The sequence below is a fragment of the Dermacentor albipictus genome, chromosome 8 (genome assembly GCF_038994185.2).
Source record: "Dermacentor albipictus isolate Rhodes 1998 colony chromosome 8, USDA_Dalb.pri_finalv2, whole genome shotgun sequence".
In the NCBI taxonomy this organism is placed as follows: domain Eukaryota; kingdom Metazoa; phylum Arthropoda; class Arachnida; order Ixodida; family Ixodidae; genus Dermacentor; species Dermacentor albipictus.
Window position 1 is genome coordinate 12163728 of NC_091828.1, and position 11757 is coordinate 12175484.

At 43.6% G+C, this 11757-nt stretch overlaps 1 protein-coding gene across 1 annotated transcript; it reads left to right on the forward strand.

Moving 5' to 3' along the window:
- The first annotated feature begins 619 nt into the window (after window positions 1-619).
- Window positions 620-10836, forward strand: LOC139049204 (zinc finger protein 93-like). The gene is made up of 2 exons (XM_070524567.1): window positions 620-674; window positions 8591-10836. The coding sequence occupies exons 1-2, from the start codon at window positions 620-622 to the stop codon at window positions 10834-10836; spliced, it is 2301 nt and encodes a 766-aa protein (XP_070380668.1).
- The last annotated feature ends 921 nt before the right edge of the window (window positions 10837-11757 follow it).

An 11757-nucleotide genomic window follows, 5' to 3' on the forward strand; every position in this document is an offset into this window, starting at 1 on the left:
GTTGCCACGTATTGAGGACGCACTTGACTGTTTGCAAGGAGCGGAGTTTTTTTCCTCCTTAGATCTCCGATCTGGCTACTGGCAGGTGCCCATGGCTGACGCTGACTGTTCGAAAACCGCGTTTGTAACACCAGACGGCTTGTATGAATTCACTGTAATGCCGTTCGGTCTGTGCAATGCCCCGCCACCTTCGAACGTATGATGGACGGCATCCTACGTGGCCTGAAGTTGCATACTTGCCTCTGCTACCTCGACGACGTTGTCGCCTTTTCTCCTGATTTTGTGTAGCACGCCAGCGCGGGTGGTTCTTTGATCTAAGTGGGCACGAAAATTCAAGCAAGAAAAGTTACTGCTTGTGTTGACAATTTTTAATTGAGTAATGGTATAGGCATGTTTAGAAGTAGTATGTCGATGTGTCGACATTACTTCCAAACAGGCAAACAGTCGACATACTACTTCTACTACAGGCAAGGGTACGACGTAATTTTTTCCCTTTATAATTATTTCTCTCCACCTTAACGGGTTCCGCAGAACTATTACGTCAGACCCTTGCCTTTGCTTCCTGTTGTCGATAAATTCGACTTCGCCCTGCCATCTGCCAGCAGCCTGGTTAGCTCAGATGGTAGAGCAGCTGCCCCGGAAAGGCGGTGGTCCCGGGTTTGAGACCCGGACTAGTACGAATTTTTCTTCAATAGTGAGGCTTTCCTTTCGAGGAACCCTCACGGGTTTCCTTTGTAGCAATTGCTATGAACGAGTGGATGTCTGATTTTCCCTTTATTATCAAGGTGTGTGTTTACGCAACAATGTGGGTGCTGTGAGCAAGTTTCCAAAAAAATGTGTGCTTCGTCCCCAGCAAAGAATTTAGTGTCTGAAGCATTTTTACAAAATATTATGTTCACAGGTTAAACCCTTTGTTAAACCCTTTTTCTGTAGATGCCATATTCATTATGTCCATTTTCGGTCTACTTGAATCGTATATTTAGAATTTGGCCCACCTACAATTTGATCAAGTTACATATGTAGCCCCCTCTGAGTCAACTATAATTAGGGACTATTGTAGATATGCACTGTATTGTGACAGATATTTTTAGGGACTGCGTTTTGAGACATGCATATCGTTTTACCTGTATGTCTTGCTACAGGTTGCCCGACAAAGGCCGAAGAGCTTTGCCCACCTTTATTAATATGGTTTCATGTAGACTTCTAACATCTGCGCCCACACAGACTCTATGTTCCTAATTACATTTTCCTAAGTATTCACTATTGTGTATTACATGTTTTTCTTTGTTTTTTTTTCTTTTCGAGGGGGGCATTCATTCCTATAATACTATTTTCAATTCAATTCAATTCACTTTATTTTCAACACCACAATGTTGAGGACCGCGAACAAAAAGCCTTTTATGGCTTGACAAGGTCCGCAGCCCCTTTTAACAAGCAGTGACAGCGCATAGGGTTAGGTATTACATATTAAGCAAAAATTACCTAAGTCCCAATAACACAAGTGTCAGGCATAATGCATATGTGTAATATATACATACATACAAGTGTAAATGAATTCAAGTGAAACAGAATGTATATGCAGTACATATAGCACTCCCGTACAATTAATACCGAAAGAATTAACGTTAATTACTAATGTACAATATACATATACGAAATCAACAAATGTGTCACACAAAACATACTGCAATGCACACTTCGGCAAATACACTGTTACAAAAACAATTTCTTCCATTTTTGCGGAAACAAAGGAAAGACAAGAAAAAAGAAAGCACAATAATGAACCTTATACAGTGTTGATTTTATTGAGACAAGATGGTAATGTAAAGCGCAACATTTGGTATGTGAAATTAGTCCTTGCCCGTGGCATCTCCCAGAGTTCGCAACTGCGCGTATTTAGCTTCCCATCTCTACGTTTTAAGTTCGATATAGTATTTAGCGTGTTATTATTTCTTTTAACACCTGTCTTATATCGGTGAATTAGTGTTTGCTCATAAATATCAGGCATAGGAAGTAAATTCAGTTTTTTGAAAAGTGGACGCGTATGTGTGTCGTGGGGAACGTCCACAATACTACGGACGGCTTTTTTTTTGTATTCTATGTAATGTGGTGATATTAGAAAGTGTCGTAGTACCCCAAACAAGATGGCAATAATGAATTTGGCTGAGAAGCAAGGATTTGAATAGGAGAAGTTTGATGTTTTTAGGGAGAAAATATCTTAACCTGTATAAAATGCCACTCACACGGGATATTTTCGCAGCGACTAAATCCACATGCAAATTCCACGACATATGTTGTTCGAATACAACCCCAAGACATTTAACAGTAGGCACAATCGGAATAATAGAATTATAAAGTTGTAGCGTTAGGTCTGTAGCGACGTTACGATTTCTCGGTCTGAACAGAACAGCTGTTGTTTTCTTAGTATTTATACTAAGTGAATTTGCGGTAGACCACGAGGACAGTTTTGTTAGTGCTTCATTTGCGATACCGATAGACTCTGTGGAATTTGGTGCGGTAACCAGAATAGTTGTATCGTCCGCGTACATAATAAATTTCACATTATTATCTATAGTAACTAAGTCATTGATATAAATACAAAAAAGCAGGGGCCCCAGAATACTTCCTTGTGGCACACCCGCGTGAACTGGCTTTAAATTAGACACATATCGTTCTATGATCACTTGTTGCATACGGTGTTGCAGATACGACTGTATTAATTCAAGAAATACGCCACGAAATCCATAATGTTCAAGTTTGTTGAGTAGTGTGGAATGATTTATACAATCAAACGCCTTCGAATAATCAACAAAGATGCCCAGAGTACATAATTGCTGTTCAAACTACTACAATATAATTTCCTTTTGAGTAAGTAAGGCAGTTTCTGTCGACTGCCCTTTCACAAAGCCATACTGCATACTAGTTATAAGGTCGTGTTTGATCAGAAACGATGTCATGCGGGCATGTACTAGTTTTTCTATACCTTTAGAAAAAATGGGCAACACAGATATTGGACGGTAGTTTGTCAGCTCGTTTTTATCACCAACTTTGTATAAAACTACTACCTTCGCAACCTGAAGTCTTTTCGGGAACGAGCCCCTGGAAAATATCAAGTTGATTATGTGTACTAATGCAGGTAGAATCAAGTCCAGGACATGCTTAATTGGCATGATCTCGAATCCTTCGACGTCACAACATCGGCTGTTTTTGATAGACATAAAAGTAGTAAATACCTCATTTTCCGTAGTAGGCGCTAAAAATGCAGATTGTTTAGTCCTGCAGCGAAGATAACTCAAAGAATTAGGATCATGAGTACTGTTTACTAAGGTTGTGAAATAGTTATTAAATGTATTTGCAAGCGTCTCATTTGATAAAACTTTATCACCTAGAGTAATTTCTGTTATAGTCGTGTTCTTATCTCCTCGCCCAAGAAAACCATTAATACGCTTCCAGATAACATCAGATTTCTTTATTACGTCATTATTGAACAAATTATTCAAATACTTTCTCTTCTCCCTACGCAAAAGACTATTTGCTTTGTTCCTTTGCACCTTAAATTCATGCAAAGCTTTTTCAGTCCTGGTGTCAATAAAAGTCGTATAGAGGCGGTTTTTGGCACGAATTTCACGGATACAGTTTTTATTTATCCATGGTTTTTTGGCTTTACGTGCTGGTTTAACTACTTTGTATTTGAAGCATTTATCATAGGTATCCTTAAACCTAGTGCAAAAATATTCATAAGCAGTTTCTGGATCACTGGCACGCATCAGTTCTGACCAATCTATTAGCGATATTGCCTCACGAAAATACTTCAGGCTTTGCATATTGACATCACGAACCATTTGTGGTAAATGGTGTTTGGATGTTGAAGGTGAACACTGGGTCATCAAAAGAAATATTGGAAGGTGATCACTTATATGGGCACTCACAACACCAGATAAAATGTTAGAATGGTGGATGTTGGTTATGAAGACGTGAATTAATGTCGATGCATCTGTTGAAATACGAGTCGGACTATTTATAACATTTTCAAAACCATTAGATTCGATTGTCTTGCTAAGTTCTCGAGAAGTATAAGCCTTTAAGAAATCAATGTTTAGGTCCCCTGCCAGAATTAACTTGTAACCATTATCAGTCACCCAGCAGAAGCATTTTTCCATAAAAGACAGAAAGTTCTGCGTGCTTGATCCTGGTGGTCGATATAGGACGCAGAAAACATTATCATTGCACTGAACAGTAAGCACTTCATAATCCAACGTAACAAGACAAAAAGATGCAACAATGTTGCAACGGAGTGTGCTTTTTGCCATTAACAGAACGCCACCTCCTCTTCGACATGATCGATTCATAAAAAATGTTGTGTAGCCGGGTAACTTAAGAACTTCCGATTCACATTGATACCATGTTTCTGTTACCATTAATATATCAGGAGCAAAGCCAAACGTAGCGATAAGTGCAAGAATCTGTTCCTCTTTATTTCGGGCAGACTGCGCATTAAGATGGAAAAAAGATAGGCAGTTCTTATTTTCGGCATACAGGTTGCCAACTTCATGCGGCGCAAAATATGCGTGCGTAGTGCTTCCAGACATGACGTCATAATTAGTAGCCATGAAACCTTGGTTAGTCAATTTTTTCTAGATCAGAGACATGCATTATTTGCAGTGACCGGGAGGATTCACTTTTCCTAGCGAAAATCATGCCGTCCCGCGTCCAAGCGAAACGCCAATTCTTTTCCCTTTTTCGCGCGATCGTCATGCCCAAAAGTTTTTTCAATTCAGAGCACAGGTCTTCATTGACAAACACAGTACAAGACTGTGTGTAGCCAAGATCAGTGGCTGATAGTCGCTTCTTTCGAGTTTTGTTGAGGACAGCGTCGCGTTTTGATCGGCTGCGAAACTGTACCACAATGTTAGACTGCCCAGAATCCCTCGTTGGAACTCTGTGACAGATCTCAACATCATTTTCACTAATAGGCTCACTTACAACGTCTCCGATTTTTTTCAGAATGGCAGAAAGGTTCTCGCTTTGTGAAGTTGGAACACCTTTGATTTCCAGATTCTTATTTCTGGAATATTGGTCTAGTTGTACAATTCTGAGCTCAGCTTCCAGTACGCGCTTCTTCAGTAGTGTGCACTCAGAAGTGAGGCAAGCGTTCTCAGCCTTGATTTCAGCGTTTTCCTTCTGAATGTCTTTCATGGTGGTACACATTTCCTCAAAACATTTGTTCATATTATCCAGGCTATTCTTAATCTCTCTATTTTCCTTCCTAAATTCCCTCTCCAGAGATGCGCGCATATCACGAATTTCTCGTTTCGAATCTTTCAGCATTTTTTGTTCCTCAGGGGACATTGCAGCAAAAACAGACACAGAAAAAATGACTTTGGCAGTAGCAACAGCAGTAAAAAAGCAACGTGAATAATTCAGTCGCACATAGTGCCTAACCTGCGAGGCATAGAAGAAGAGACACAGCGTAAGCCGTGCTGTCCAGCTGCTGCCGCCGCTGCCAAGTGAAGCATCCCAGTGCTTGCGTCGGGTTTATGTAGAGCTGGCACTGCGGTATGGTGATGACGTAGACCGTGACGTAAAAGCGGGCTCGTGGCTTGTCACGGGATGATCATGGGCGGCCGATACATCGATGGGGCCGTCTGACGATAGGCAATCTGCGAGGCATAGAAGAAGAGACACAGCGTAAGCCGTGCTGTCCCGCTGCTGCCGCCGCTGCCAAATGACCTTGGCAGTGACCTGCCAAGTGAACAGAGAAAGTGACCTCGAAACAAAATGCCATGAATGGTAGCTTAAAAGTGTATGAAGCCTGGAATTCTATATTTCATCTCCTAAAGCACTACCAGTATCAAAACATTTCTAATTCCTTTTTTCATAAGCTAGCTGCAAGATACATAGTCCCTTTTATGAGAGTACATTTTCGTCTTCTTCTTTTGTCTGACTTGTTTTGTTTAATGTTCTCCTTGTTCAGAATTTGTTTTCTTGCACCCTCACGCAATGCCCCAACTGGAGCCTATGAGCTACGTGTACAATAAATAAGTAAACTGCTGAAGCGTGCAACAAACCATGCAGCATAAGATTTCAATGTTGCAACTTTATAATGCTTCTCGAGTGCAGTGCAAAATAGAGCTGAAGGCTGATCTCTTCAGATGTAAAAAAATTGCAGGTTATGAAAATGTGGTCCCACAAACTGCTAGTTATGCATGTCAGTTAGTCTGTTGCAGTGGTCACAAGTGAGAATGCAACCGAAAGCTGGGCATGCGTGGCCCTTTTGCACATGACACAGGACAAAGCTTCAACTCTGCTATTGCTTCTCTTATAACAGGATCACGCCTCTCACCTTCTCTTCTTATTATTCTGTCAAATTGCCAATATGCATGACTAATGGAGACTCGGTTATGAGGTTGACTGATGAACTTGGCTTTTGTGTGCCTGAATAGATAGTGGAACTCTTGAAACAATGCTCTACATTGCGTGCATGTTATGACGGTCAACCTAAAATATGCAATTGTCTGTCACATTCTTAGGGAAACAACGTATTGTGCGTGAATAATCCGTATCCAGTTCCCTTACAAGGACCGGAAACAATATTTCCTCACCTAACAAAAGCGGTTAGGCACGCCATGCTCTAGACATGCTGTCTTAAAAAATAATATTATGGCATGTTGGTGTCAACCATGCTATTAAAAGTGGCAAACAAAGGTCATAACACGCTTTAGTTTGACGAATAATATGTGTGTGACCACCTAACTTCTAGCGTTAGCCGCTTTTGTCGTAGACACACCATTGGTACAAAGGGAGCTCTATGTCATTAGCTAGCTTCTGGTATAAGTACTTACTGAATAGTCACTTGCTAAGATTTTCATGTAGCACCATACCGACCCCCATCCATAGCTTTCTTTTCTGTTTTCATTTAGGCCATGAAACCACTTTTCTCTTAAAGGGAAACATAGCCATTCAGAACGTAAATCTATATAGCCTCGCTGCTGAGAAAACTGCGTCTCATATTGTCTGAAACCAGCACTGTTTTTCTCATTAGACAAGGATTTGTATTTTTGATACTTGACAAATAGCGGAAAACGACCTTTGGCACCTTAATGTGGCAAAAGCATGACAAAATATAGGATGCCCTATTATGTGACCTTCTGTAAGTGTAAGCGCCTACTCGGCTACTTAAATTTATTGAAATGTGGTACATTTCTTTCTAATAGAAGTTTTTTTCTGTTATTTGCAAAACGCAGCAAAATCTTCAATTCTTATGAGCAGAAAAATGTCACAGTTTCTGAAGCAGGGTGGTGCACGCTGTAGCCCATTCTCGGAGACCATAGTGGCTCTGTGACAATTTGCGTGTTGCATTTTAGTGCAAGAAACACGAAACAAAGAAGACACAGGCAAAAGGAAAGGAAAGATGAATGCTACACTTGCAACTGTTTATTGCGAAAAACAGAGCATCCGACATATACACAAAAATGCACCTGCGCAAACGCATAAAACAAGAAAATGACGTCAATCAGCCGAAGGCATTGTCATCAATTTTTATGTGCTTAGCAATCTGAATTCCGAATCATAAAGCGTAACAGAACTATGACTCATGCAAGCTAGACCAGTGGCATGGATGTAGAAGGCCTCTAACAGTTCACGTGGAGTTATGTTTTTGCTTCTGCCTAGGATTCTGATATAAGAACACCATGTTTCACAGTCGGGACAAGACCTGAAATGCGCAGACAGGTGCGCAGTCGTACCTTTCTTTAAAATATTTGCATTTTCTCTCATTCGATCGTGGACGCAATGTCAAGTGTGCGCAATGTAGTACTTGCCACAGCTGAGCAGAATCAGGTAAAACACTCCAGTGGAGCAATACACGTAACGTCTAACATGCCGTACTGTACACCCCTTCGTAGCGCCACCCGTGATTCGGGGGCAGAGATGGGCGATCTTGTTCGGGCGAAGACCACAGATACTCCATACGTGTATGCCACTTTCTTCTGCACCACAGATGCAGCAGCTTATTATGGTAGCATTATATTTTCGGAATGGGTTTTTGCAAATGGTAATTAAAGTTGAACTAATTCCTGCGAAAGTCACCCATCATTCTGCTTTCACAATTAGTTAAGTAGGCTATAAGCATTGCTGTCACTTCTGTTTTGCTGGCGCAAGGGCTCCAATTTATTTTGGGGGGGAGGGGCAATGCTGATCGAAACATTCTGCTTACGAAATTTCTACGTGATATTGGAACTGCTGCAAGTATATTTACTTCCGAGAATGAGCATTTATTTGTGCCACAAATGACCCGGCTCCTTAGAAACTCGTTGTCAGTCCCTTTAAAACTGTCTTGTTGCGTCACACACGGAGTATCCCATTTGTCCTCCCTTTACAGTGACTCCTGTTATTGAGTTTTATGTTGCACGGAATACCAAGGTACTTTAAACGAGACCAAGGATAAGTGCACGGTTTGATTGGGTATAGGATGACTTGGGTCACATGAAGCGGTCAAAAATCTTGCAAATTTTGCTTTAAAGGAATGCTAAACAGAAACACTAAATCATCTTAGATGGACTATGTATACTGTGAGGGCGCTATTTCGGAGAAGGAACTGCAGCAGCCGTCACGGACAATGACAATACCACTTTGTCGCTTCCAGCGGTTCACGAAACGGTTGATGACACAGAAGCAGACGTTGTTGAAGCCGGCAATGACGATGTCGTCGCCGAAAAGGACTTCGTGGCGCGGGAAACTACAGTGTGTGGTAAGGCAGAAGCCGCGCCCCGATCGCGTTTACCGCAGTCATTTACGTACGTCTGCGGAGTTTGTCTTTTCCAGTCGAAGCACAGGGAAGAAGCCCTGGAACATGTCAAACGTCACGACAGTGTTCCCGACCATGCTCGCGCTTCCGAGATCAACAGGCCTCCATCGAAGGGAGCAGCCGTGCGCGACAATATCGTCATACCGAAAGTTCTTCGGCCGAAGAAGAAGGCTGCAGTCTTCAAGTGCACCGAATGCAGCAAACAGTTCCCGGCCGACGGTCTGTTGCGGATTCACGTACGCATATACCACGGGGGTCCACTGCAATGTAAGCACTGTTCGTCCAAGTTTCGCAGCGAGCAAGAGTTGGACAAGCACATGCAAAGTGACCATCTTGATCGGGCGCCGTACCTGTGCTCGTACTGCGCAAGCGCCTTTTTCAACGCCGACATGTTGGCGGCGCACGAAGTCAAATGTCCCGTCGCCAGGCAACAGAGGCAGACAGTCGCCTGCCAGCTGTGCAAGTTCACGACGTCCGAGGCGAGCAGCCTGTGCCAGCACATCCAGGAGGCACACACCGAAAAGGTGATATACACGTGCGAGCCTTGTGGTCACCTCTCACTCGACTTCAGTGTACACCAAGAGCACGTCAAGAGCCACGGACCAGACGGGAAGGGCCCATCGCGCAGTCCAGCCCCGACATCTCGTGGTGGGGAGTCCGTACAGTGTCCCCTGTGCAAGAAGGACTTTAAGAACAGCCGCACGCTCAAGGAGCACATAAAGCGCCATCCAAGGTCTGTGAGACACGTGTGTGAGCTTTGTGGTGAGGGAATCACAAAAAATGTGGCGCTTATCAAGCACCTGAACCGACACAACAAGGAGGCGGCGCGCAAGTACCAGTGCCTCTTCTGCAGTAAGTGCTTCCAGACGACTTTCAGCGTGAGCCGCCACATGAAGAACATCCACTTGTTTGATCACGAGCACGGTTGTGAGCTCTGCCCGCACAAATTTGCGACAGTCAAAGAGAAGGCGGACCACATGGCCAAGGCTCACGTAGTAGCTATGCCGAAGGGCAAGCGTGTCCACAAGTGCACCGACTGCAATTTCGAGACCGAGAGCTTGGGTCGATTTGAAAGGCACAGGGCGTCGCACACAGGTGTTTATCCCTATGAGTGCAGTGAATGCCCCAGGCGTTTTGCAGCCAAGGAGGAGCTCAGCCGACACATGCACATCATCCATCCCAAGGGCCAGCAGAACTGTCCACAGTGTCCAAGGCTCTTCCAGGACCAACTGGAATTTGACACGCATCTACAGTTGCACCACGATGGCCAGTCACATCCATGCGAAGAGTGCGGCCATCACTTCGAGAACGCGCAGGCACTTCTCGAGCACCGCAACAAGCGACACGACCTGACCCTGCCTTACGAGTGCCGCCTCTGCCACCAACGCTTTTGCAACATCGGCCAGCGGGTGACGCATGTCCGCAAGTATCATCCGCGGGTGCTGCTCAAGTCTCACGTGTGCGACATATGTGGCTCGGCATTCCGCTACCAAAGTGGCCTGGCCGTGCACAAGCTCGACAAGCACACCGGACGCACCGAGGGGCGTCTCTTCGAGTGTGAATACTGCGGCAAGGTGTTTGGACGCAGCAATGTGCTGGCCATGCATCTTCGCCTGCACACTGGCGAGCGGCCCTACCTGTGCCAGCACTGTGGCCTGACCTTCCGTAACCCCACCAACCTGAAGTATCATACTGTCAACATGCATACCAAAAACTACGCCGTTTCCTGCCCAATCTGCTCCCGCGGGTTTGTCGTGCGACGAAAACTTGCCAAGCATCTCATGCAGGTGCACAAAGTAACCGGCATGGTGAACACATCATCACGAAAGGGCCGTGGCAAACCAGTCTACATTGAACACACCACAGTGCCTGTGGTGTCGGCGGAGACCGGCGACGACATGGTGCTTAATGTGATGCAGATTGTGGACACTGCCGATCAGGGGGTGACTGCCACAGAACTCAGCCACGCAGTCACGGAACTCGATAGTGACGTCACTACGACCGAAGACACGGTGCTAAATTACTACTAAAGTCCTACTAAATTTTGAAATAAGTGTTTGCTTATAGAGAGCGAAAATGAAGGTCAAAATTCAATTTTTCAAATTTTGCGCCAGAATTTCACTGCTGGCTTGCTAGGTGCATATCATGCATTCCAGAGTATTTTCTTGTATTTTGGCTATTGCGGTTCAGTTCACTTGCTTAAACCTTGCTAAGTTCAGTTGCTGGCTCACTTATATTGCAATGTTATGAACATTTTCCAAAGACAAATAATTAGGCCCCTAGCAGGCTGCGTCAAAATTCAAGGCAACACGGCAAGCTGGTGCGAGAACTTTATTGTGGTTTCACCGTCCGTCTTTCATTCTGTATTTTTTGGCATACGAAGCTTCCTATCACGGTAACTACAGTTTTTTGGTATTGTGGTAGAGTAATTTACTAATGCAGATCAAACAATTAGTTTCTGTGTAGTGCCCTTTAAAGCTTCGTGTGCATCATGTGGCATGAGATGGCACTGCCCGAAAGTTCAGTTGCATGTCAGCAGTTTGTGATATATAATCACCAGCACTGCCCTCGGGCACTCAGAGATGTCACATCACTGTCTTCTCATTGAATCTTTCACTGAAAATCCATAAAAAGGATCTATTTATTACGCTCAGCAGTAAGCTCAATCATACTGGAGGAGTGAGAAACCATTACTGCAGAAAAGCACTATATAACTCTAAATATTTGCTTTTAAACATTTTCAATTGTGATATGCTGTCTTCTCCAAAACATGTTGAGTGTGTCGGGAAGGTTTCAGCACTTGTTTTTACCTCAACAGTCGTGGAAAGACCAGTTCATCATATTTTTCTGCTGCATTATTGCACCTAGTTTGATCTCTGAAGTTGATTGTATGATTATTTTTTACACAAAAATTAAGGTGGTTTTCAATGATGCCACCTTTCCGCAACGCT